The sequence below is a fragment of the Trachinotus anak genome, unplaced genomic scaffold (assembly GCF_046630095.1).
Source record: "Trachinotus anak isolate AG129_WGS33_773 ecotype Australia unplaced genomic scaffold, CSIRO_AGI_Tana_v1 ptg000012l, whole genome shotgun sequence".
NCBI classification, from domain to species: Eukaryota; Metazoa; Chordata; class Actinopteri; order Carangiformes; family Carangidae; genus Trachinotus; species Trachinotus anak.
Window position 1 is genome coordinate 3,233,209 of NW_027273863.1, and position 27,712 is coordinate 3,260,920.

The 27,712-nt window shown below is 43.8% G+C and overlaps 2 protein-coding genes across 2 annotated transcripts; one reads left to right on the plus strand and one right to left on the minus strand.

The window, feature by feature from the left end:
* Nucleotides 1-506: 506 nt before the first annotated feature.
* Nucleotides 507-14,026, plus strand: cnpy1 (canopy FGF signaling regulator 1). The gene is made up of 6 exons (XM_071491804.1): nt 507-663; nt 2,484-2,584; nt 3,804-3,919; nt 12,392-12,604; nt 13,567-13,663; nt 13,872-14,026. The coding sequence occupies exons 2-6, from the start codon at nt 2,491-2,493 to the stop codon at nt 13,910-13,912; spliced, it is 561 nt and encodes a 186-aa protein (XP_071347905.1). The 5' UTR covers nt 507-663; nt 2,484-2,490; the 3' UTR covers nt 13,913-14,026.
* A 4,507-nt stretch (nt 14,027-18,533) lies between these two features.
* On the minus strand, nt 18,534-22,693 carry LOC139629136 (homeobox protein engrailed-2b-like). Its single transcript, XM_071491554.1, has 2 exons — nt 22,044-22,693; nt 18,534-20,042 (listed from the first exon to the last, which is right to left on the minus strand). Exons 1-2 carry the CDS (start codon nt 22,534-22,536, stop codon nt 19,726-19,728), a joined length of 810 nt encoding a protein of 269 aa, XP_071347655.1. The 5' UTR covers nt 22,537-22,693; the 3' UTR covers nt 18,534-19,725.
* Between the last annotated feature and the right edge of the window lie 5,019 nt (nt 22,694-27,712).

A 27,712-nucleotide genomic window follows, 5' to 3' on the forward strand; every position in this document is an offset into this window, starting at 1 on the left:
ACACACACACACGTTTTATTAACTAATATTGATTATTATTTATTTATTTCGTTGCCTTGAATGATCATCTGTTCATATATTAATGAGTCGTTATTAAATTACAGATTATTTCCGCGGGTCATTAAACGCCTCAGCCGACAACTCTGACCGCTTCACTGAACAGAAGCGGCCTGGACAACACGGCAGCTGTCTGATTTGTCCGTGTTCTCTGAGTGTGCAACATAATTGGCTGACGGGCCAATGGCTGATTGAACGTGGCTCCACCACAGCCGGGCACGTCCGGATACCGACTGACACCCTGTTCACCGTCAGCTGAGCCGCGGCCAGCGACGAGGAAGCAGCTGACTGCCCCTTCAACATAAAAGCACGGATGGTGTAGGGTGGAGAGTGTGATGGAGCTGTGGAGGAGGAGCAAATAGAGATACGACCTTCATCACTGTGTACTTCCGCTACACGTCCTCCGTTGTCTCAGTCCCCGCGGAGGACTCAGCTTAACTAATGCTGGTCAATAAAGATTTTACTTTGAAAGTTCTGAGCGGAAGATGAGAACGTGCAGTGTGGTGCGAATGAGGGTTGTCTGTGAGGTGACAGGGACTGAGCATGTGGACAACAGGTGGCTGGTGACAGCTCACAGCAACGCGTGCAGCTTGCTCTCCTCCTCAGGTAAGACAGGCTGCCTGCCGGCCACAGCTCGCTGTGATGTGTGCAGCTCTGAGCACCTAACCCCGACGCGAAATGTCGCAATTTAAGATGCTCTTCCGTTCTGGCTGACGGTCGTATCTGCAAGAACGTGATGAAATACAGTTCACGGTCGTACCGAGCCCGGGTACGGACACACTGTCTTCTTCTTCACATTTGGGTCAGCTGTAACTCTCACTGCACCGAGGACCACCGGTGGGGTTTGAATTCAGTGTCAAATAACAACAAATACAATCACATTTACTCATTACAATTTACACTTTCTGGACACAATGTGCCGTTTATTCGGGAAGTGTCCCAGTAGTTTCACAAACAGAGAACATGACGCAGGACTGCCGCGACCCGGGTCCAGATGCTGGACTCTGATCTCATCTGACCATCGATGGTGTCCTGAGCTTACCACTGCTGACAACAGGGCCACGGCTCTGAGCTGCTGTGTTGGCACAACTGTCAGGTGATGTTGTTCACACTGCGCGATTGTCCACCCTGTGATTACAGAGGGTCACCCTCCAGAAACCACAGACCAGAGGCTCCATCACTGTCCACAGTTCAATCACTCCATCCCAGAGACTCACAGACACCTGAAGGGTCTGGCTCTGGACCTGTCAGGGAATGTTAAGCTGTTAAAATGTAATAATCTTTTCTATCTGTCCATGTTGTCCCTTGGTCCCTGAAGACCTCGATCATAAAACATATTGTTCAAAAATGTTATTTTCAAAAATCATCGTTCCTGGTCTCACATCATTTCCTGTCACTTCTCACGAGTTTTTCGAGACTGAATGTTGGTTTGTGGAGCGGACAACAACAACGACTGAAAGATCCCTGATTACACAACAACAAGAAATTGTGTTATGTGTGTGTGTGAGTTTGTGTGGCACTGCTCAGCTGGTGGAGGTTCAGTGTGTAACAGCAGAGTTCACGACACCACACACAAAGACACACTAATGTGTTCACTGAGAGGACATTCAATCTGCACAGGAACAGGAAGTGACACACTGAATTATGACCTCACAGCTCTGATGTCATACCGAACCACTCTACCTTTACAATCCTCATTTACACTTTCATGACTGTCTCCACCCTTTACTCCAACCAAACAGTGTCCACCCATCTGCACGACATGGACGGAACCAGACAGAACAAGAGAGAGCCAGACAGAATTTTTCAGGTTTACACTTTGTTTATGAATGAAGTATTAGACTCAAACTGCTTCCTCACTGTGAACAGTGTTAGTTATGTTTACCGTCACTGTTTACATAACTAACACTGTTCACAGTGAGGAAGCAGCACCGTCATCTGTAGCTATCACTTGCTTGCTGATTGGCTGTTTGTTTAGAAATGCATCCTGGGATTCGTAGTTGACTTCTGTTTTCATGGCCACTGGCGTCTTGTAGCTTTGACCTTTTACCACAGCGGCAGAGATTTTGTAACACAGTTGAGAAGTTGATGTTTCCTGTGCTAATGACTGTAACTCAGGTGAGAGGTTTACGTCACCTGTGTTAATGACTGACTGTAACGCAGGTGAGAAGCAGCAGTGGACCAGGTGTGAAGGTACAGGTGTTCTTTAACTTAGAATGCACTGATCCATTTTATTACTGTGTTTGGAGACATGGGTGAAATGAGTCTTGAGTTCATATCACCCTGATGCTTATGGATGAATGATTATTGATTATTGGCCTTCGTGACCAAGTCGAGGATCCAGGTGGAGGTCTTCCTCAGCTCTTAAAGACCTTGATGTGATTCCTCAGACTGGTTCGTGCTGCTCACTCTGTGTGTCTTCTCAGGTTCAGTATGGCCTCATGGATTATTCAGATGACTGTGGTGGTACTGTCTGTCTTCATTGGCAGCAGCCAGGGAAAGAGGGACCAGGTGCTCTACTGCTCAGGTGAGTCAACTGACGGTGGGTTTACTCCAGGGTGCTGAACTCCTCATCTGTTTGAGGTAACAACAGCATCATGACAAGAACCTGCTGAAAGAACCAATGATACATCAAATACGTGGGAGACATGTTTGTAGTTCTCTGCAGATCCTTTAGTTTTCTGTTTTTTTTACCTTTGACCCTTCAGTGACTCACACTGGAGATCTAAGTGGTCACATGATCACAGGGTCTAAACCAAACTACAGACTACTGATCATGCTCTCTGCACCAGCTGGAGGTCAGACTGAGTCTACGTGTCTGTGATGTCACAGCAGGACCAAGTCAGACCAGGAAGTAGATGGATTCAGATTCAGACAACTTTATTAATCCCAAGAAGGGCAGTTCATTTGCAGTTAACTGAGTCCATACACACAACTTCGAAACCCACAGAGAACTAGTTACATTTCAGAGGTAACAGGTCAACATAACATGGGTCAATACAAGTGAGTAAAATAAATAAATAAAGAATAAAAATAACACATTTGTTACAATTCATGAAGTGACTAAATCATAAAAATAGTAACATGACTGATTTTAAACATTTTCATGTAACCTCTATCAGTTTAGAGTTTAGCAGCCTGACAGCAGAGGGAATGAAGCATCAGAGCAGCAGTTCATTCTCCTCACAGGTTCACTGTAACACCGCCCTGAGGTTGTTACAGTGATGTCACTGGGCAGAACATGATCCGATTGGCTAATAATTCCTTTTGATTTCTTGGCCACTTGTTTCTGTCAAAGAAAACACAAGTCTCTCTGCTGGACTCCAATTATCTTTGATCAAACTTTCACGACACCGTTTTAGGCTGTTTTTCAAAGATTTTCAGTGACCGATTGATCAAAATTCCATGAAACAGTATCACAGACAATGAAAGTTCAGCTTCCACAGTCAGTGAATCCTCTGTTGTCCCTCTTCACAGCTGATTGTGTGTTTATCTCGAACTGAGAGAGAGTCAAACACTGTTTGACTGAACGTCCTCTTCATGTGTGATGTTGTCACTGTTTTACCTGAAATCAGTGATTTTTCTTAATCAAACAGATAATTGATCTTTGTTGCTAATCAAGCTGTGATTAGTGTCAGATTCAGTATTTTATTGATTATTAGCACTTGTTATCAAAGGCTCAGTCTCAGCTGATGGACATGAGCATGTCACTGTCACTTTTACTGACATTCATCTGTGTTTCCCAGCATGCAAAGCAATTGTGGATGAACTGAACTACTCAATCAGTCAGGTGGACCCAAAGAAGACCATCAACGTGGGCAGCTTCAGACTCAACCCTGATGGAACCGTGAAAGACAAAAAGGTACAGAACACTGTGTCACCTGACCTCACACTCACCTGTCAGCTCTCAGGTACCTGTATTTCTGCACGCTCAGAGAACTGCTGTCCCCTCCTATGAATCACAGCAGAGCAGTGAAACATCAGAAGGACACAGTATAGGAGCCCATAAGGACAAAATACATACAAGAGAAAACCTAGAGAAAATTCTACATACACAAATATTAAAAGACAGAGAGAGACAGAGCAGTGAGAAGGACACCAGCTATTCAAATCAATGAGTTTATCAATATTCAAATATATGATTATATAAATATTCAAATCATTGATTATATCAACATTAGGGCTGTCAAAATATTAACGGGTTAAAACAAATTCCTTTTAACGGCACTATGTTTTTTGACGCGCAATTAACGCATGCACGTTCTGTGATTATGACCTTCGGCCCACCCCCCTACTTTGGGAAATTGGGAAGCGATGCAGCAGTAACGTTGTGGATGATAAGCAGAAACAAACCTTCAAGAGCAGAAATGGATAAAGAAAAGGATATTTTGAATGACAAGTTTAACAAACCTTGTTTTCATTTATTTTTTGTATCTCCCTGTTTTGATTCTATTTAGTAGAAGGGGATGTTTTTGTGAGCCTTATTTTCCCCCCATGTGAAGTTAGACACAGTTACAGAGTGTGAGAAAGGTGCTTTCAGTGTGCAGGATCCAGGGAATGACAGCATGTTATGCTTTCAGCATATTTTTTTTAGCATGCAGTACCTTTAAGGTTATTCTTGAGGATATTCTGGACAGTATTTGTCATTGTTTTGGATTGTTGCATGATAAACATACATTTGCATAAAGCAAGCATATTTGTTCACTCCCATGTTGATAAAAGTATTAAAAACTTGAAAAATATCCCATTAAGGTACATTTAGAACAGATAAAAAATGTGTGATTAATTTGTGATTAATCGTGAGTTAACTTTGGACAATCATGCGATTAATCGCAATTAAATATTTTCGATTAACAGCCTTAATCAACATTCATATATACACTACAGGCCAAAAGTTTGGAAGCAAGATCAAATTTGTACAAAAAAAGATCATAGTTTCATTGGCATACTTTGCAACAAAATAAACATGATTATTGTATAGAGTCACTTATCAGAATACATTTTTTACTATAATTATCAGGTATTTGGGTTTTTCTTGCTTAGACTTTGTTTTCTTCAAAGTCACCTCCTCTGGCTTTAACAACAGCATAGCATATAAGAGGCATTCGTTCCACAAGTTTTTTTATGGTATGTGCCAGGAATTGCATTCCAAGCTTTCTTAAGTTCATCAATGAGAGACTGCTGATTCGTGGGACGCACTTTTCTGACTGATCGATCCAATTGGTTCCACGCAAGCTCAATTGGAGAGAGGTCTGGAGACTGAGGGGCCAAACCATCTTTTGAAGAACACCTTCCTCTTCTTTTTTGTCAAGGTAACCCCGAGCTTGGAAGAATGCTTAGGGTCATTATCTTGCTGCAAAACAAACTTTCGACCCACAAGTCTTAGTCCAGATGGAACTGCATGATGCTGGAGGATGGAGTGGTACTGTTCCTTCTTCATGATACCCTTTACTTCAAACAAATCTCCTACAAAACATCCCCATACCATGGCACTACCAACACTTGTGGGTGTTACACATGGTGCTTTAAGACGTTCACTAGTTTGTCTGCAGACATAGACCTTTTCTTGTTCTGTGGACAAAGTAGTGTTTTTTTTGCAGATACACAACCCTTCAGGCTAGCCTTTCTCAAACATCTTTTCACAGTTGTCAGAGATATGGGTTTTGACCTTGTCATGTTGATTTCCTCCCTTATTTGTGGTGCTGTTTTTCGCCGGCCTCTCTTACTGGTGACAATGATATGTTTATCCTCTGCTTTTGTAGTAACCCTCTTTCTTTCAGACCTTTTTCTATCATCCTAACTTCCTGTTTCTTCTAGTCTCTTCAGAGTGTAGTTAACTCCTTTGTTGGACACCTTTAGGCATTTTGCAATTTCTCTTTCAGTGTATCCTTCTTTCCTCAATGTACAAATCTGTAATCTTGTTTCTTTACTCAACTGTTTCTTTCTAGCCATTTTTTTGGTAGTTTGTCAGAGATACGAACACAGTAGAGATTTATTGGGATTTTTGTATGCAAACTCTCAAAAGCCAAAGAGCTAAAGTGAATAATGCAAATTGTGATTTGTTTTTTTACTTTTGCACTGAAGTTGCAAATCTTCTCAACCCTAAAACTAAGCCCTTCTTTTCTTTTGTTAACATTTATTCAGCAATGGTCTGGTAACATCAACGTATACCTAAAAGAAAATTGAGGAAAATGGTGCATATCAATGAAAGCAAAGTCTGATCATGCAGTAAATACATCCCAAAATCCATAGAACTCATTCTGGTTTTTAAGAAAGGCATTGTGAACAGAGACTTGCTTCCAAATGTTTGGCCTGTATTGGCCTTGCTTCCAAACTTTCGGCCTGTAGTGTATCAATATTGAAATCAATATTGAAATTATATCAATATTCAAATAATTGATTATATCAATATTCAAATCAATGAATATATACATTTTCACAAATCAATGATTATATCAATATTCTAATAATTGATTATATCAATATTCATATCATTGATTATATCAATTTTCGTATATCAATGACTGTATGTATGTGCACCTCATCCTTCCTCGTCATTAGGACAGATCCACACCTCATCACTGGAGAACTGGTTTCAAAGGAAGACCACTGATTTCTGTGATCATGAGAACTTCATCTAGTCGGTGCAGGTCATTCTTGGTTTTCAGTTACAGTTGTTGTGGTGATGTTGATGCTCCCAGTCATAGTTTCTGTCCAGCTGTGATATTGATTTCCTGTTTAGACCGTCACTGATAGCTGCACTGACTGATGGGAAATGAGAGAGCTGGATGAAAAGCTAAATTATTCTGTAGATGATATCCTGTTGGTCTGTGAAATGATGGAGGTTGGCTCCTAAGGAACCTAAGGAACCAATCCTGTCAACTTGTGGGGACGGGGGGTACATCTGAATACACCTGAAACCTTGTCAGTACAGAGAGTCAGAGTTAGCATTAGCACAGCCACAAACACTGTGTCAGCCGCTGCCAGTTACAAGCTAACAAACAACATAAACTAATAAAAGATGCTAACGATGCTAACTGTTCTGATACGTCTGCTAGTCTCTGATTCTGGTCTCAGACTACTCATCTGTCTGGGTCTGACTGAGGCTCAAACATGTGGCTTAGTTTCTCTGATGTTTCCTGCTCTAACCATCTTCATACTCATGTGTGTCTGTTGGTGTCTGTCTGTGTGTGTCTGTTGGACACATTTGAAGACAGGGCAGACTGGGCAGAACTGTTGTGTCCTTTATGCTAACATTGATGCTGCTCATGTGTCACTCTGAGCTGCTCATTAAACGTGAATTAATTTAGATACCAATGCTAAATACTCTTCTTCCTGCACTTAATTTGTCTCCCAGCTGTGTGTGTGTGTGTGTGTGTGTGTGTGTGTGTGTGTTCTTCCACTTCCCATAATGCACCTCAGTATATCTTTCACACCTGATGACCTGAGTCAGAGGGGACCACAGAGTAACAGGTTTAGTTGATGAATTTGTTCCTCTTGAGCTTCCATAAGTTCAGAGGAGTTCAGAGAGATTAACAACAAATGTGTTGTTGTTCTAATGGCACAGAGCAGATGAGATGTTTCAGCTCAGACTGAGGCTGTCTCCTCACTCACAGGTTTTCATCTTTTAAATTTGTATCAGAATTAAACTCTGTCCGGACTAACTAAATACATGATGACCATTCACTGCACTGGGCATGTGCAAGCTAATGTAAACAGGAAGCAGATTGTCTCCTCTGAAGTTGGTTAGTTGCAGAAAATACTATAAACTAGTAACTCCAGATTTTAACTCCTCAAGTGTTTTAGCAGAAGTGTTGATTCCCATCAGAAGATATATCTGTGGTTTAAAGAACCAAAAACCATCTCTCTTGATGGTTGATCAGGTTGGCGGACTGGATGGGCAGGTTGGAGGACTGGTTGACTTTTTGAAGGACTGGTTGATCAGGTTGGAGGACTGGTGGACTGGTTGATCCTGGTTTGTGGTTGTGATGGTGCTGTTCACCAGGACAGGTTGTGGCTCCTCCTCTGCTCCTAGCTGACTCTAACCTCCACCTGTTTCTTTGTTTGCTCCATCAAATGTTGCTGAGCCCTGAAGAAGACAAACCTTGATCCCGTGCCCTCCCAGCTCCCTCCTTTTCAGCAGCTGTTGACCCGGTGTGAATCGGAGAGGGAGGGATGTCACAGCTCAGATGCCATCAGTGAGGAGGATTTGCAGGTTTTAAGTCTCTGCTCTTTGCCCCCCCCTCACAGTAGGACTTCCTGGGGGCATGGGGCTGCTCTCTGGCACAAAAGTTAAACCTGCCTGCTGCAACAAAGACACATTTAAGGCCTCCAAAGACATTGAACTTAGTTGGAGCGGTGAGCTGATCTCATAGTGACCGGTGGGAAGTCATGCATTGAGAATGAGAGGATGCACAAAGGCCAGCTGACACATCACAGCCCAGAGATGTGACTGAGTGAGGGACATCTCTCCGCTGGGGCCTTAAAGGAATAGTCCAACACAATCTGTTAATTTAGTCATGTGGTTTGTGAAGTCAGGAAACACATTAGCAGAGCTGCACAAAGAGGGGCGCTTCAGACACCTGAATTTATAAGAAATATCTTCCTGTCGACCATTGGAGAACCTAAAACCACCTGTTCAGACAGGTGTGTCAGTCACATATGGTCTCATCTGGTGTTTGATGGTTTTGATTTTAATTATTTCATTGTGAAGAACTTTGGCCAGAGGCTGTGAAAACTGTTTAAATAAATCAGAGACCTGAACCGAGACCTGAACACAGACCTGCACAGAGACCTGAACACTGACCTGAACACAGATCTGAACATAGACCTGCACAGAGACCTGCAGTTTTTAATTCAGCTCATTCAGATTGAGCCTGAAGTCAAACGAGTGAGGAAAGGGGGGCCGGTCTGTTCAAGACTCAGACCCCAGGTCATCTACAGAAAACAGTGACAGTGAGAAACTAGATTCTTGAATGAACCTGGTTCCTGAGATCCAGTGTTACCCTCTTTAGAGCAGACCAGCTCCTGTTCTTCACATACTGGTACTATTTCATGAATAAGCAGTGTATTCATCTCAGAGAGTCCAGGTCCTGGTTTTAGTGTCACTGTAGTTCAGACCTCAGGACCCGACTGATCCTCAGGATCCCAGTGCCAAACAATCCCTCACTGGCTTCCCCAGAAATGGATCCAGATCAGTATTTACAATTATTATTAATAATAAACAATGATTCATTTGTCAATCCTTTGTTTATAAATTGAATTAAGTGAGTAAACAGAGCAAACACTCATAAAGACCCTCCCCCCACCACCAAATAACACAGCAGTCTCTGAAACATGAAAATGAAACTTTCAATATTGAGTTGTTCTTTTGAGCTGTGGTGATTCTAGACCTGAACCAAAATAAGCTCAGAAAAAAATATGGAAACAAAAAACAAACAAGGTAATACACCTGCATACACACACATACACACCTGTATACACACATATATATATATACATACATATACACATACACACCTGTATACATCAATGTCAGAAATCATAGAGTATTCTGATTAATTCAAAATATGAATTATATCGTTTAATTATCATCTTTATGCTGAGCTAGGCTAACAATGCCCTGACTCTGATCTAATCACTGAAAAATGATTTTCCCCAGGACGCTGCACCGAGCCAGGGCCTTACCTGTCCTCCATCCCCCCCCTCACCTGTCCTCCATCCTCTTCTTTGCCTGACCTCTGTGTTTCAGTCAGAATTAGCTGCTAACTATTTCTTTCAGTGAGACCTTGATGATTCTCTGCTCCATGTGTTAATGGTCTAGATTATGTCTCGTCTTCCTCCTCCTCTTCCTCATCCGATGATGAAATAATTATTATTATTATTATTATTAATTTATGAGTCGTCTTCATCCTGAATCACCAGGACAATGACACTGAAAGGCCCCTGTCCACAGCGCTGCAATAATGTCTGCCTGTCCAGTGGGAATTGAATGGAGGATAGCATCCTGAGAAGCCTATTCTTTGGCGCGACTGGTTGCAGCCCCTCACCCCCACCCCATTCTTCAAACAACGCTGTGAGTGACAGCTCCTTTCAGGAGGCTGCGACTGGCAGGGAAGGGCTTTAATTCCAAACCATTTTGTAGCATGGCATGATAATGACTCAGACCCAAGCCCATGGGCTGAGATGGACCGACGTGGTTTCATTGTCGGGTGGGGGCATCGGGGGGGGGGGGGGGGGGGTGCTTGGTGCTTTTCTCTTTTCTTTTTTTTTAAATGGGGGTTGGATGAGATTCAGGACTGAGTTTAAATTTCAAACCCAGTTTAGTGAAATCTGTGTTTATGTGATGTCACGATGATGATGATGATGATGATATATGATATCACATATATTCAGCACATGTGATGATTCATGTTTATTTATTTAGTGACAACATATGACGAAAGCTTATGATCAGCTGAGCAAACTGTTTTCTACTGACCCTCAATAAACATCAGATCTGACGGGGTCAAGAACATGAGTCAAATTTATTTTATCTGAAACTAGTTTAACAAAATAAACTTCATTAATGACAATAATAAAAAACATTTAATAAGGACCAATGAGAAGACGAATGAAGACTATGAGCTACATGTGAAAGCTTCAGCTGGTGTTTTTATTTCCTACCTCAGTTTTGTAATAAAGGACTTTGAGTTTCAGCTGCTGTTTAGAGTTTGTTATTATTATTATTATTATTATTATCAGTTAGTTATTATGATTGTCTCCTGTGGTCAGAGCTACAGCTGCTGAGGGCTCTGAGTGTGTGACAGGCCTCTCAGCAGATGATGACATGGATCAGTATTTCTACATTAGTCTGGTCCTGATCTCTTCTTCATTGGAGGAAATGATGTCATCACTGGTGTCAAAGTCATCACAGGCAGATTTTGATTGACAGGTGAACCTCATTGTCATCGGCTAGCATGACCTACATCCCTCAGAGCTCACCCTCCGACCTTTGGCCCTGTGCTGTGATACTCTGTGGACTTCCTTCCTGATGAACCAGAACCTGGTCCTAAAGAGACCATGAGGATCAGTGAGAGGACAGAATCAGGTCCTGAAGACACCACAAGGATCAGTGAGCGGATGGAATCAGGTCCTTAAGAGACCAAGAGGATCAATTAGAGGATGGAACCAGGTGCTGAAGAGACAGAACCAGGTCCTGAAGAGACCACGAGGATCAGTGAGAGGACGGAACCAGGTCCTGAAGAGACCACGAGGATCAGTGAGAGCCCAGAACCAGAACCTGAAGATAACGAGGATCAGTGAGAGGACGGAACCAGGTCCTGAAGAGACCACAAGGATCAGTGAGAGGATAGAACCAGGTCCTGAGAGACAGAACCAAGGATTCATTTTTACTGAGGCTAGAAACACATGAAGGAATACAAATGGTAGAGAGGCCCTTTGTGTGTGTGTGTGTGTGTGTGTGTGTGTGTGTGTGTGTGTGTGTGTGTGTGTGTGTGTGTGTGTGTGTGTGTGTGTGTGTGTGTGTGTGTGTGTGTGTGTAGTCAGTGGGCTTGGCCCGGAAGGGAACCCAGCCAAAGGGGTCAGGGAATAATAAACCTGCATTGTTACTAAATCCAGTTCATCTGCAGGACCCCCCCCCCCCCCCTGCTGTACCCCCCCACCCCCCCAACAACCTTTTGACCACAGAAGACAAGGAAGATTTCCTCCTTTGATCAGTGGACAGTGGAGGGGGATGAATGGCTGAAAGGAATGGGGGGGGGCTCAGGAGATGAGCTGTTTACCCTGCACTTGGCTTCAGTTCAGGCCTCCAGTTCCTCCATCTCCTCCACTGACCCCACCCCCAGTCTTTCTCCAGCTGGAACCGTCCAGCACTGCACCTGTCTTGACCTGTCGTCTAGACACCAGCGCCTCCTCATCCAGGGGGGGTGGAGGGGGGTTGGATGAAGAGGTGGGAAGGGTCCTCATACAGGTTAAAAGTCAGAAACCAGCGGAAACAGGAGGTCACCCTGCTGACACCCCCCCCCCTCCCCTCATCATGAGGAAGACCGCCTCTCCTTCCTCACCAGGATCAGACCTTTGTGCTGTTGCCAGGCAACAGGAAGTGTTGTTGTATTTTTTGTTTTTTATTTCCTGTGTTTCCTGTCTCTGTGTAAGGGTCAGAGTCCAGACCAGGACTCTCTGTGTGACGGTCAGAGGGACTCTGGTGAACTCGCAGCACCAGCTGATCGCCTGCTCTCTCTCTCTCTCTCTCTCTCTCTCTCTCTCTCTCTCTCTCTCTCTCTCTCTCTCTCTCTCTCTCTCTCTCTCTCTCTCTCTCTCTGGTTGTGACCAGGTGCCTCTCGCTCGCTCAGAGACTCACCTCAGCGAGCTACTGGACCACGTGTGCAGCAGCATGAGCGACTACGCCCTTTACGTGAACCCCGACACTCAGCACAGACAGTACCTGAGGTTTGCTCCCAGGACCAGCAGGGCCCCCGGGGGCCTCCCCGACTTTAAGAACTTCCAATTCGGTGGCCCCGGGGCATCCGAGGGCCTCAAGTTCGCAGTGAGTCCATAGTGAACCAGAGAATAGACTGAATGTGTGAGACGAGGACCAGGTTTACAGGACCAGGTTACACGACCAGGGTTACAGGACCTGGTTTACAGGACCAGGGTTACAGGTGTGTGTGAAGTGTTATAAAGTAAACAGGGAGCTGCTGCGACTTAATGTACAAGAGACAGTTAAACACACTCACACCACATATACGTCGACTCTTTGTTACATTTAATTTAAAATCTTAATTAACTGATTAATTGATAATTGATAAATAATGATTATAGATTATAGAATTAATTCTATCCTTTTGAACTGTAAAATAATCCATGCTGCAGTTTAAAGGAAGAGAAAAACTAATTAAATAGTAGAACAACACAAACCTAAGAACTTTAAACTAAAAAAACTAATATGAACAAATATTTAAAAACTTCAAAATATTTAAATTACACTGTGTGTGGGTGTGTGTGTGGGTGTGTGTGTGTGTGTGTGTGTGTATGCTGAGGTCAGTCACTTGAATTCACCACAGGACGTTTGTAGTTGATGTAAAGTTTCCTGTCAGTCAGCTGACCTGTGTCTCATCAGTGAAACATGTTGGTTGGAAAGAGAAGCTGTTTTACTGTGAGTGTTTCAAAATCATCTTCATCATCTTCATCAGGGCAAGAGGAGATCTGGTTGTTGCAGACCTGAGTCTGAGCTAAAATAAATCCACATCAGCCTGAGCTGAACTCACCACAGCTCCTGCTGCACAAACTAAATCTGACTCAGATTCAGCGTGACGGGTGGAGGCTGCAGCATGACCACCGCCCGCCAAGATGGCCGAACAATTTGGCAGACTGAGGGAAAACATCGCTACCACTATGCAAACGCCGTGTGTGAAAAGATGTGACTCTGTGTGTGTTTGTGTGCGTGACCAAGCTGCCCCCCCCCCCCCCAGGCTAAGTCTTTCATCTGCTCTTGTGTTTGTGTCTCAGTGTGAGTCGGTGGTGGAGGAGCTGGAGGACAACATCATCTCTTTGTTCAGCCGGGACGTAGAGCAGGTGGAGGAGGAGCTCTGCAGCCGAGTCTCAGGTACCACGGCGTCTTCACACCCCCATCCCCCCACCAGTCCTCTGTATGGCAGCAGGTTTCTGAGTCTGAGCTTGTGTTCACAACAGTGATAAATGACCTCAAATTTTACAGTAAACAGTAAATGTCATCATTGTTGTTAGGCATCATGTCTCTCTGGTTTAGACCAGTCCTGAACCTGGACTCCAATGTGTTTGCCTCTGTGTTTCAGACTACTGTAGAGACAGCAGCCACACAAACGAGGAGTTGTAGTGTTTGATGCTGTCAGAAGACGAAGGTGGAACCACGAGATACTGTAAACAAAATCACTTTTTGACAAATGATTGATGAACTTTTTGAAAAATAAAAGAAGAAATCTTGACAAACCATGATGTGCACTTTAGTTTTTGTCAGGTTTGAGTGGACATTCTTCACAACACCTACTTCATCAGCTGCTGGTTCTTCCTGGTCTTTTCTTCTTTTTAATAGAAATAATCCAGTCACTGAGTTATTTTTCTTGAATTAATAGAAATAATCCAGTCACAGGAGTTATTTTTCTTTTCTTATTGGAAATAATCTAGTTCTCTACTTCTGGATCTAGTCTTCAGAGGGAGCGTGGTCAGTAGCAGCTTGTTGCTTTAAAAACTACTAGTCAGGGTAATGAGGATGAATTTTCAAGTTCATTTAAAAATAATGATGCTGTAAACATTTATAAAGACATAATCAGTAATCCTAACCCATTTTCAATTGCACCTGCTCATTTAATTGGTTAACCAATTAAATGAGCATCAACCTGAGATCAGCTGCTGGGCAGTCCAGTAGGACACTGACTGCAGAGCAGCATCTCTCCTTTACAGGGTGTCCTCCTCTCTGCTTGTTGCTCCTGCACCAGCATCTGTAAATCTGCTTCCCCCCTCCCTCTCTGCTGCCTTGGTTTCTTCTCTGCCCAGGGACTGAAGTCACAGTAGGACTCGCACAAACTCATTGTGTAGCTGCCTGTCTGGAAATGTCAAGGAGTCCCGCTTCCACCCCTGACTGATCAAGGGTTACCAAGGTGCTGACTGGCTCCAGGGTGACAGACAACACTCACACTTATTTCCCACAGCTCCATGATTGACAACTGAACTGTTAATTGTAGCCAGCAGAGCTCCTGTGATGTTGGTAAGACAGAGGGAGGTGGCTGTCATGAAGGCTGCTATTAACTGAGTCAAACCTGGGTCTGCAGTCTGACAGCTCCAGAAACACAGTCACATCAGCAGCTTGGAGACAAGCTAATGGAGGGTGCACAGGTAGCTTACCTGGTTAAATGTAGCGTCATGGACTATGTCCTTACCACAGAGGCACAGGTCTGAATCCAGCCTGGGCCCTAGGAGCATGTCTTCCTGTCTGTCCTCACTGTGGCAGCTGAGGACTGAAGGAGAAGAGGAACACACAGTTTACAGACAGTCAGACCTGCTCTTCTCACTGCAGCGACTCACTTCCTGTGTAATGAGGGATTATTTCAAGTGGAGGATTAGGCTGTTTCCAACCTGTCTGATCATGTGACTTCTTCTGATGATATCATGTTGTTCTCAGATCGCTGTGATGGCGTTGGTGAGCTCAGCATTGTCAATGAATTTCCAAACATTGCAGTGATGAATGAGTGAACGGTTATTAGTATTTATATTTCTATCTTCCTTCACAGTTTGACCGGAGCCAGGCTGCACATAAACTGAGCTTTCTAAATGAACCAGTTTAGTGTGGAGTCTGAGTCTGAGCCACCACCACCAGAACGCTGAGATCCTGGGCGGTTCTGGTTTTGGCTTCTTTGGTGTGTGTGGATGGAAGGTGTGGTTCAGTCTGTGGGTTACAGTCTGTGACATGAACTCCTCCCTCCTCACACCAATCTACCACCCCCACCTCCACACCTCTGTGTTCTGCCTTGCCACATGAAGGACACACTACACTGAGCATACAGTACCCTGTGCAGCGTCACTCCAGTGGTCGATGACTCTGAACTGTCATCTGTCAGTAACTCAAGATGTTTGATCTGAACTTTGAAAACACTGGAAGTCAACTTCCACAGAGTCCAGGAGGAAATCAGACCTTCAGATTAAAAGATGATGAGTCTGGATCAAATGTAGTCCAGTGTGTTCTGTGAGGACCTGAGTAGGGTCTGTCATCAAAATAGTCAAAGTCAAAGTCAAAGTCAGCTTTATTGTCAATTATGCTACACATACAGGACATACAGCACAACTGACGAACGAATGATTAAAGACGAACAGAGTTTTGAAAAATAAAAGAAGTTAATTTCCTTGAAGCTTCTTCTTTAACATTGATCTTTAATTAATTAATTTAGATAAATTAGTTTTCATTCCTCTAATAAGACTGATGATGGGGCCTTGTTGTGTTCTGTAAAAAATGAGGTGCGCAATTGTTCAATATACATAATTACTACAACAGTGAGCTGTCAGCCAATCAGATGTTTTTTCTGAATATTGATTATTATTGATTATTCCACAGCCCAAAAAAAACTAGCCCAGAAATTGTTTTGTTACAAGCCACACATTCCGCCCTCTGCTGATCTTTGTTATTATGACGGGAGCAAAACAGGAAGTCAGGTGATGTTAAAGAGTCATAAGGTCCATACAGCAGGGAGGTCAGGGTGGAGGGACGTGTCCAGGACACCACGACGTCCAATCATGGTCTTTATTACTGTAACCATGACAATAAAGGTCCTCTAACCTCCACTAAGTGCCAGAACCAAAACCAAGATCTTTCCTTAAACCTAACAAACCCAGTGGTGTGACATCATCAGAGGTTAGTCAGTGGTTTGTAACAGTTCACCTGTGGAGCTGTAGGGGGCGCAGGTCCAGGTCCAGGAGCTGGTCCTGGGCTTGTATTGTTGAGGTTTTCCAGGTTGGTCAGAGGCAGCCAAAAAAAAGACTCTTTCACTGTTTCAATGCTCTGCTGTTGTTTTTCTCTAGTTTCATATGAGACAATCTGAGTTTGTGTATCTTTACAATCTGGTAGCCACAGTTTGGTCCTGAGCTGTGGCATTAACTTGTATTCTAACAAGATTAAAATATATTTGTCCTGCAGATTAGCATAGTTAAGTCTCCCTTTTTTTTGGCTTTCGGGGTGGCAGCAGCAGGCTTTGATCAGTGCAGCGCGGCGAGGCCCAGGCTTGGCCCGGCCATCCGAGGCCTGAGTGTGAAATTGGTCTGATGTCATCCCCCATTCTCCACCTTCGCCAGCTTTTAGCCAGCATAATTATATTTCCGCCACAAAGCCCCCATCCCCTTTATACCATATTCCAAGTTTGACTAGGAAGCGTTTGGAGAGCTATGGCTAAATCACTCAGTAGGGGGAAGGGGGACTGGATGGGCCATCTTTTGTGTGAGGGACACATAGGACATCAGTACTCTGTGATATGTACTTTTCCTTTCTGTGCTTGTCTGGCCTTTGCTCTGCCTGTTGGAGAGGTTAAGTTTCTGACAAGAGGACGAGTGAACTGTGGGTAAAGTAGATGTTGGACTGTTTGACTGCTGCTGCATGACTGAGAAAGTTTCTGTGGATCAGGGACAACACACCTTCATGAACGTTGTATCTACAATCCAGCTGTTTACGTTATTTTAGACTGATGTTCATAAACAAGCATCGTCTCAATCAAATTAACAAATTAACACATAAATAAACAGATGGTGTCGTTGGCTGCTGGGGGTCAGACCTGTTGTGACCCAGACATGTTGGTCTGCTGATCGTTGTTTCTGACCTCATCCTAACACAGGACCTGGTGTGGGATCAGATCTTTGAATCAGAATCTTTTCAGCCACTGTATAGGAAACCAAACTGAAAACCCCGTCCCAGAGGGACTGGAGAGGATTCATGTCCAGGTGTAGGGAAAGTCCTGATCTAGAGTCTGGTGTAGGGAGAGTCGTTATCTAGAGTCTGGTTTAGGGAGAGCCCTGATCTAGGATCGCTGGGGGAACATATCTGTTTCTCACCAACTCTTGGATGCAGCGTTGTCACATGCTGCTTGTTGCACGGACCCCCAAAGCATTTTGACCTTCATCCAGGTTCTCTGGCCCCCCCTGCCCCTCACCTTCAGATGACAGCCCCAGACTGTGCATAGAACCCCCACCCCCCACCCCCACCCCGAGTCAGGAGCAGCTCCTCTCATCAGTCAGCAACCGCTGGGCGTAACTTCCACATACAAGCAGCTAAGAAAGGAAATGCAGATGAGGCTTCAGCAGCCATTCACAGGATCCAGGTCTCTGCTGGACCAGTCCCAGACAAGTCTCTGACTCGTTGTTGATGAATCTCTGCTCTGATTTCGTTTTCTCCACGTGAACTGCACACACACACACAGGTCTGATCTGTATCAGTGGACCAGTGACTGACTTCAGATCAGCTCATCTGTGTGAGGTTCAGCTGCAGGGAAGTGTGCCATCCTGATGATGATGATGATCATGGTGATGATTTTTACTCCTGTTGTGTTGGTGATGATGTCACATGTTGACGTGTCGGCTCATATTTTTAATTCCAGTTGACTAAGGGGTTGAGTTCTGTGACTGATGAAGAGGAGGACAGAGGAAGGACAGGAGTCACAGTTTTGTTTTAATGACGTTCCACTCAGCAGCTTTATTCTGTTATTAAATTGACCAGGTGGGTCGGCTGCACTGGAAATAACATAACATTAATATTCATCATATTTAAAATGTATTAACTGTGTGATCTTCATGGTTTAAAGTAGCAGTGACGTCACAGGAAAAATTCAGATAATTATTGTTGTAAATTAATTATAATATCGTAGTTTCAGGCATCAGAGGCTTCAGCTGCGTGCGTTTCCCTCCTTTGTAAAACATTTTGTTGTTTCCGGTTATAAAATAAAAGCATGTATGAGGAGTCAGATTTGCATTGTTGTCGTTTATTCACCATCACAGCATCACGATATAAATTATGTACATGAGGATATAAAAGAGAAGCTCAGTAGATGATTCTGATGCTCTGTCTCACATCACTTTAAGGCAGAAGCTCGTCCACGTCTGGAAATGAAACTCAAACGTTCAGCTTTTGGTTTGGACCCAGAGAAGATGTTGCATTCAAACACAGGAGTTATTGCAGGAAAAATAAGTTATGTAAACACTGCAGAGCCCGTGTCCGTGGGCCCCACGCGTCCATGAGATTATAAATAAGGATACAGTGGTTTTCGTTCACAGTTCGAACCTGGTCTGTTTTCTGGACTGGTCTGTGCCGCAGGCCCAAGATCTGGCTGCTCGGTGAAACCTGGTCCTGGACCTCTGCTGAAGCGGTCTTGGCTCAGGTGCTGGTCATTTAAATGGAGAACTTTTCAAAATAAGTGTTGTTCTACAGCTCGACAGAAAATAAAAAGAAAACAGATTCTGCTTTTATTTTGAAAACCTGTCGCTACTCAATAAAACCTGGTCATAAATTCATTGTGTCACATTGTGTTCATGACGTCACCAAATAAAAACTGTGGCGTTACATTCCCAGATCTGCGGCGCGTTTCGCGCATTTTAAAGGCGGCAGAAGGCAGACAGCAGGTAAACACACACACTCACACACACACACACACACACACACTGAGGTGGCCCCACACAAAACTCTTTGGATTTCAGCAGATTCCTTTCATTAAAACACAAACACATACACACACACACACTCTGTAGGGCTGTAGTGCGCGTGACGACCACTTCACCTCTCTCATCCTTCGAGCTCACCTCCTATTAGACTGACTGACTTTTCCCGCCTCTGAAAACGTCGGGTCTGCTCTCTGTGTTTCAGATATATTATCAAATATTATATCAATGCATCTTAATTCAATAAGTCTGAGTCTGATCTGGATCTGGATCAGGCCCTAACGCGCTATGAACATGAGTCCGGGTGCAGGTCTTCACGTCTGACTGACACCATCATCACCATCTTTGACCCGGATCAGACGTCGCCGGCACCGCAGCCCTGAGGACACACACACACACACTGCAGACAAACCAAGATCGTCTCTGGTCTGGTTTTAAATATGAACGCTGGTACTGAAGTGGTTTTTATTGCATGGTTCAGGACCCCCCTCTCCGCCTCCCCCTCTAGTCGCTGTCGTCCTTGCCGTCCCTGGTCGTGGAGTGGTTGTACAGTCCCTGCGCCATCAGGTGCAGCGCCAGAGAGTTCTTGTTCCCGGAGGCTTTCTTGATCTTGGCCCGTTTGTTCTGAAACCAGATTTTGATCTGAGACTCGTTGAGGCCCAGGTCCCGGGCCAGGCACTGCCTCCGCTGCTCTGTCAGGTACCGGTTGTTCTGGAACTCAGTCTTTAACTGGTGCAGCTGCTCCACCGTGAAGGCCGTCCGGGGCCGCTTGTCGTCCTTACTGGGGGTCGGCGCCTTCTTTAGTTTGCGGGATCTGGGCCCTTAAAGAGACAAAAATCACAGACCCGGATCAGGGTCGGTGGAACCACAGACAGGTCATGATCAAGTATTTTAAAAATAAACTGGTATTAATTATAAAGTGTAAAATCAGTTGATCACAGCTGATTAATGATTATTAGAAAGGAAATTATTTTGAAGTCAGGGGGACTGTGGTCCCTACAGGGCCACATTTACACAGCGGGGTCCAAAAGTCTGAGACCACGTTCCCACAGTCCCCCTGACACAGGTTCTTATTATTGTTATTATTATTATTACATCCGCGGTGCTTTTATTTCGAGTCATCATGGCTGAAGGGCCTGACTGTATTTGGGTACGGGTTTAGAGGGTTTGGGGGGGGGGGTTTATGGACCCTTCAGGAGTTTTTCAGTCAATGAAAATGTTTTTGACTAACTGGTAAAATCCGGTCTCTGCCCGGGTTTGTCACAACGGTGTGAGTTAAACCCGGTTCCGTACTGGACCACATGTGAACAGCTGCTGAGTTAAACTCTCACTGAAATCCTCCTGCAGGAGTGTAACTAGACTCAAGTCCACATGCAGATCCAGATCTGCAGCAGCACTATGAGAACGGGAGGAGGATGGTGCAGATGGGGGTGGGGTTAGGCGCTTCTTTCCCTCCTTGTTACCATAGAAATTTTTAAGTTGTTTCTTAAAAAGACTACAACCCGGTTCAGTTTCTGTGAAATCGTTCAAAGAGAAAAACATGATCCGGCCACAGAGGTGTGACAGTAGGCCTCAGTCAGTTGAGTCCTTCAACATCTATAAACTAAAGAGGTGTTGACTGAAACCACCATCCAGAGTCCTGACCCCCATCAGAGTCCAGATCAGACTGCTGCAGGTCTTCTCTCGGTTTATAAACCAGTGTTTTCCTCTAACGGGTGAGTCTGGGCTGAGCCCCGGACCTTGTGACGGTCGGTGTGGCTCCTCAGCTCAGGCCTCATGGAAACTTTCAGGGTCTCACACAACAATAAAAATCATCAGCCTCGTCCTCACGTCCCGTCGATAAAGACTACATTTCCCGCGCTCGAACATCAGCTTTTTCTGTCTGAACCACGACAAAGGAAAAGTCCAAGTCCACCACGCGCCCACTTAATAACCTCTAACATTTAACTTAGTGCTGAGGCCACGGGACCCGATTTAAAGCGGACTCAGGTGGTTTGGAAGATCTGAGACCCGTACGAGCCGCTTTATATTTATGTGTTTGTCATGGAAAATACTTTAAGTCGTGGGTCACTATTTCACAACCAAATCAGTTCCTCCGGGACTCAGCCTCACTTTTAGACCCCCCCCCCCCCCCCCCCGCCAACCACCACCACCACCACCATTGTCAAAAAAATATGCTAATGGATATTAACAAAGAAGACGGAGGAACAATGGCGTTAAACTTGGTTTCTTCACTTCTGCTCTTCTCACTTTTTATTTCTGCTTCTTTATTGAAACATTTCAAATCTCTCAGACCCGGTCTTTATTCTAAAACCTGAATCGGATCGAGACATCCACAACAACATGAACTAGTTTCTAATCCGCGTTCAACTACTTTGTTTTGTTGAATCGGTTAGTAACGAACCATAAATAAAATAAAAATGAAAAATCTGTTTTTCTAATATTAAAGTTGAGAAATAAAAAAGATGAAATGACGAAATAATCCGTTTGTCAGTTGTTTCTTTTTTGTTAGTGGAACGAGAGCTCCAACAGCTGGAAGAAGAAAAACCTAATTCACAGTTTTCTATTTTATTTTTACTCATTTTTAACTTCAGGGTTGTTTTTTCTCTGAAATAAAAAGCATAATTTTTTTCAATAATTCAGCTGTTTTTATTTTAACGGATCAGAAATGAATAATTCAAACGGAGCTTCGGTTTATTTTATTTTATTTTATTTTATTTTATTTTATTTTATTTTATTTTATTTTATTTTATTTTAATTTATTTTATTTTATTAAAATCTATTTTGAATTAAATAATATATTAGAGGTTTTTTCCACTAACCTGAGGACGGACGGTCTGAGTAGCGGGTACAATAAACCCATGCCGGCCACAGCATCGGCTTGGCCGCAGGGGCCGCGCTGGCCTGGGTGCTGAGGCAGCGGTCTCCGCCGCCCTCTTGGCCCTTCACAGCCGCGTCACCGGCCCTCGGGTTGGGCCTCCTGGCCTCGGGGTCCGGATGCTGGTCGTTGGATGCTACCGTGTCCTCCTCCTGGCCTCCACCCTGCTGCGGGTTGCCAGTTTTGGGAGCCTTTCTCCCCGTCATTTCCTCTCCCCGTGGGATCACTCCCAGACCCTCTGCGTCCCGGACCAAAGTCCCGGCCTTCCTCTTTAGGCCGAAATCCGGCCTTAATATGTTGTCGATGTAGAAGTTGGTGATCCTGTGGGACTGCTGGTTCCCCGGGGCCTGGAGGAGAGGCAGGATGGCCCGGTTGGACTCCTGGCCTCGGCTAGAGTCCTCTGGGCGCTCTGGGTCTCGGGGAGCATTTTCCTCCATGATAATGGAACCTGGTCGCCCTCAGCACCTCTGTCCGCAGAGTGATGGTCCCAGAGTTCTGGTGGGTCCTGATCTCTTTCTAATTGATGAATGAGAATAAGTGAGAGGTTCAGATCCTATGTGGATTCAGTGTTTGTACCTCTTATGGTTTTGACAAAGAGATCTCATTCTTCAGTCAGAGGCCGCTCCTCATCCTCACACCTTCATCATAACAGGAAACTCAGCGGGAAAAAAACGGGCCTGTTAAAGAGCGCGGATCAGACTCAGACTGAGAAGCTTCCAGTGGCTCAGAGAGTCTGATGAAGACCAGCCTCAAATACTTTCACTACGGATTTTGGTTCTCATTTTTGATTGGCTGCTAGACGTGTCATGACGTTACATTACGGGTCTTGCAGACACGTGCCTCAGACCAATAGAACTGCAGAGCTGGTGTCACATGAGCCTCCCGGAATTCCCTGGAGGCGCAGATCAACCCAAGACACAGTGAGCGTGTGATGCGTTCAGGGCACAGCGGAAACGTCTCATTACTTGTTTTGCACTGCAGCTGTAACTGATCCGGACCGGGTCAGACAAGTGAACCAGACCCTGAGCCGTCACAGTCCAACAGGATAAGCCTCGGGACAGAGAGACCGCAGTCCTCAGTGTTGCTATGGTAACTGTTACCGTCAGACCCCAGGGACAGGTAGGACTACAGCCTGACAGTGGAGGCAGTGACTGCAGACCGCGAACACTTGGGACCCAGGTCGGGCCCACACTGAGGGTGGACCCTCCTGATGTCTGATTGGTTGATCAGACTTCCTGTTTGTATACAGGGCTCCAATCTGGATTCAGGTTTTTTTTTAGACCCCTTCAACTCACACATGAGGTGTCACACCTGTCAGCTGCAGCTCAGGTCACGTGACTTTGTTTCCATCTTACACATTTATCACAGACAACAGCGCGTGCACGAGGATGAACGGATGAGATAACCAATCAGTTAATTAGTTCATACTAAAACTAAAGTTACTGCGCGGAGCAGGCGAACACACACCGCTCCGCTCCTGTTCGCGCGAACGGAGGCGAAGCTACGTTACTCATCCAAGACCTCAAGAGTCCAGGACAACACAACAACACACCAGTGTGTAGGCCTATCACTGCACAGTCGTGTGTGTCAGCAGCTCACCCAAACACAAATATACAGGCTACATACATACATGTGTCTCACTCTTTCTGAGACATCAGAGAGAGAGACAGAGAGAGAGAGAGAGCTGGTAAATCCTGTTAAACACAACCTGTTTAACAGTTACTTGGAGCACATGTTCGTTTTTCATGTAACTACAGTGTTAGACTATCTGTCGGTGTGTGTAACCCTGTGTGTTAATGTTTAGACTTCATCACAACTAAGCCGGACACAGAGTATTGTCGGCGTCGTGGACAGTGGAGCAGCCGGCGGAGACGGAGCCGGACGTCCTTGTCTGAGGCCTGAGACTGGGACTCAAGTCACGTCACTGCGGACAGATGACAACCCCGTATCTCCAACTTTGTCGAAAAACAGCCTGATATTATAGTTTATTATTATTACTATTATATATTTAATATATATACACACACACACACACACACACACACACACACACACACACACACACACACACACACACACATATAGCCTATATATATATATATATATATATATATATATATAAAATATTATATTATTAGTCTTTTATTATACAGCTATTATTATATTATTATACTATTATAATTACATTGTTATTATCTCATATTATAACATTAGTGTTATATTATTATATTATAGCCTCACTATTATCATTCATTTTATATTATATATATATATACATATATATATACAATTCATATATTATAACATTTTTTATTATATATAGGCTACATTTCGTTATATAATCTTTTGAGTTTTTTGTTTTTAGTCTTAAATGAGTGTTAAAAAAAAAACAAGTAGCAATAACATGATGAAAATAATTTAATAAAAAAATTCCCGCCCTGAAAAAATAGATGTGATCAGTAAAACGAACTCAGGTCCCTTCATGAAGTCAAGTGCTTTGTCTTGGTCTGCGCTGCTGGGGCACATTTCGCGCCTCCAGGACTGTGTGGGTGCAGGTGTGCAGACCTGTGGTCACTGCTGGTTCAGACCGTTTTCTCTGTGTGTGTCCGCACACTCTCACTTCATATTCTGCACGTGATGCGTCAGGTAACGATCCCCTGAACGCCAGGTGTTTCCGGCTGAGCTCGATGTCCAGGTGGTTGTTGTTTCCCGCCCCTGTAATGTTTCTCATGCTCTTCTTCTGTCAGCTGCACGAGCCGGTATCCAGCTCTGTGATCCAGCTAAGGCCTCTAAGCCAATCAGAAGCTCTCCACATGTTAAATGATGCAGGTGAAAGACTCAGGTGTCCACAGGTTCAGTCATCAACCGAGACTCGGTGATGTAGGTATTGCCAGCTCTGTGGTGCAGCTCCGCGCACAGTAAAGATCTGCAATCAGCATCCAGTTCGTCTTCCTGTTGAAACCGGAGGCGGGTTTCCTCTTCTTCCCATGTGAGAAAGAGACTGTGATGATGATGATGTGGTGATGATGAATATTATCATTATTATTATCAAAATGATCCTTTTTCAGTTTCTAAAAATGACATCACTTGTCCCAATAACTGTGTTTATGTGGTTTTATGCGTCAACATGTCCAGAACTGAGTGAAGCTGTGGATCATCACATAAATGAGGAGGAACCGTTCTCTACAGAACCAGAAGAGAACAGAGAACCTCTCTGGGGTTAATCTGATGTGTAGATGAGAACAAATACAGTTGGTTCCTCAGACAGAGAACACCTGAGGTATGTCTTCAGTGTCAGTTCTATCAATCAATCAATCAAACTTTATTTGTAAAGCATTTTTCCTACAGGTTAGTGCAGTTTAAAGAGCTTCACAGATGACTGATGAACTAAAAAGAAAAGGACAATCACGTAAGAAACAATGAGAAACAATGAAATAGATTTAAATAAAAAGTTATAATAATATTAGTAAATGTAAAAAAAAAAAATTAATAGGCTTATGAAAAAACAGATTAGAAAAAAGGATAAAAGAACAAAAAAATATAATAAAATACAATTTACAACATCATTACAACAAAATAAGTGAATAAATTGACTAATGACTAAAAACTATATTTGATTAAAAGCCAGACTGAAGAGGAACATTTTGAAACCGTTTAAAAAATGTCACTACTTCCTGTTGCTCTCAGGTCGTCATGGAGACTGTTCCATCAGCTTGGAGCATAAATCAGAATCAGAATCAGAATCAGAATCAGTTTTATTGCCAAGTATGTTTCCACATACAAGGAATTTGTTCTGGTGATTGGTGCAATTGGAGGTTCTTGGAGGTTCTTGGAGGTTCTTGTAAACAACAGGTTTACACAGTTTTAGTTTCTGCCTGTATGTGGGAATCAGGTGGACCAATCAGGTGGAAAAGCTAAAAGCTGCCCCACCAAAGGTTTCAGTCCTGCAGTTCAAAACAATAACAGACCAGAGCCAGAGTGCCTGAGGAGCTGGACTGGTTCATACAGTGAGAGACACATCTGCTGCTGAAAGACCAGCAGCAGATGTGTCTTTAAACAAGTAAAGAATCTTCAAATCAATACAGACGCTGACAGGAGACCACTGTAGGAACTTCAAAACAGGAGTTCTCTCCTTCTGGTCCTGGTCTAAACTTGGGCAGCAGATTCTGAATCATCTGAAGCTGGTTGATAATGTTTCTGGGTAGACCAGGTAGGATAGAGTACAGTAGTCAAGTCTGCAGGATATAAAAGCATGCACCAGTGTTACCCAGAGAGAGAAATATTTTTCCGATGATAAAAAGCAGATTTGGTTACAAGACCCACACAAGCTTTAAAATTTATCCCAGAATCAAAGGTCATCACAGGTTTTTTACTGGCTTGGTGTGAGTCCAGGTGAATTTAACTTTGTGACCAACTTCTCTCTGAGCTTTAGAGCCAATAATTAAAATCTGAGATTTGTTCTGGTTGAGCTGTAAAAAGTTCTGTGACATCTAGATGTTAATCTATAAAATACATTTAAAAAGGGAATTGATTGGTCTGTGTCTTCAGGAGACACAGCAACATAAATTTGTATAAAAGTATAATTGTGTTTCCTGATGACATCACCAAGGGGTAACATATACAGATTAATACATATTAGCTATAAATTGATCCTTGGGGAAGAAGTTATTATTTCAACAGGGAACTGTCTGTCAGAAAGATGAGAGAAGAACCAGTTAAACCTGTTCCTGAGCCTAGTGTGGTCCCTCCGTGTCTTTAAAAGAACAGCTGCTCTCAGATTAGGCAGCACCAGCATTGAAGGTTTATTTACATCTAAATACATCCTGATGTCACTGACCACTTTAACTAGGACTGTCTCAGTGAGATGATTTACCTGAAAACCAGACTGAGTTAATAAAAATGATTAATTCATGTTATAATTAGAAGAATTAATGTCTTAAAAAAATGGAGATTGGTCCGTAGTTGCTGGGTATCGAGGGATCAGTGGTGTTTTTTTTAAAAGAGGCTGTGGGGAACACACCTCAATGCATTGAATGATGAGGAACTGTAAGAGTTTTCTCTGAGTTAAAAGGAGGAGGGAACAGGGTCAGTAATTATGTGGAAGGTTTCAGTGCTGATTCAGTTCAGTCTCAACCAGGCCAAACCTGTCCAGCAGAGCTTCACTCTGGTCATCAGGCGCTTCCTCAGCTGTACTGTCATAGAGGAGCCAACTGATACCGGACCTGATGTTGTCTTCTGTCTGAGGTCGTTTACAAACTCATGTCACATGTAGGAGCGATATGATGGTCAATGTTGTCTATACTGGGGCTGATGAGGTGATCAATGATGTTAAAGAGCACTGTGGGGCTGTGAATTTTAGAATTTATAAGGTTAGTAAAATAACACTGTTGTACAGTTGGAATTCCTGTGCTGTGTGTCCTGTGTTGAAGAAGAGGACGCAGGACAGACAGGCTGAGCTGCACTCTTCTTTGGTCCTAAAAGGTCCAGGATCATGAGATCCTGTAGGACCAGCAGAACTCTGTCTCCTGGATGCAGAGTTCTTTGAGGTTATCTTTGATAAAGCAGTCCTGGTCCAGGATCCAGATGTGCTGACTTCATCAGTCTGATCTCACA

Bases quoted from the DNA above. Each gene is read 5' to 3' on its own strand.
- cnpy1 (XM_071491804.1), top strand. From the start codon at position 2,491: ATGGCCTCATGGATTATTCAGATGACTGTGGTGGTACTGTCTGTCTTC. The intron at 2,585-3,803 runs GTGAGTCAACTG...TGTGTTTCCCAG, and splicing joins CCAGGTGCTCTACTGCTCAG to CATGCAAAGCAATTGTGGAT. The intron at 3,920-12,391 runs GTACAGAACACT...GGTTGTGACCAG, and splicing joins GAACCGTGAAAGACAAAAAG to GTGCCTCTCGCTCGCTCAGA.
- LOC139629136 (XM_071491554.1), bottom strand. From the start codon at position 22,536: ATGGAGGAAAATGCTCCCCGAGACCCAGAGCGCCCAGAGGACTCTAGC. The intron at 20,043-22,043 runs GTTAGTGGAAAA...TGTCTCTTTAAG, and splicing joins CTCAGACCGTCCGTCCTCAG to GGCCCAGATCCCGCAAACTA.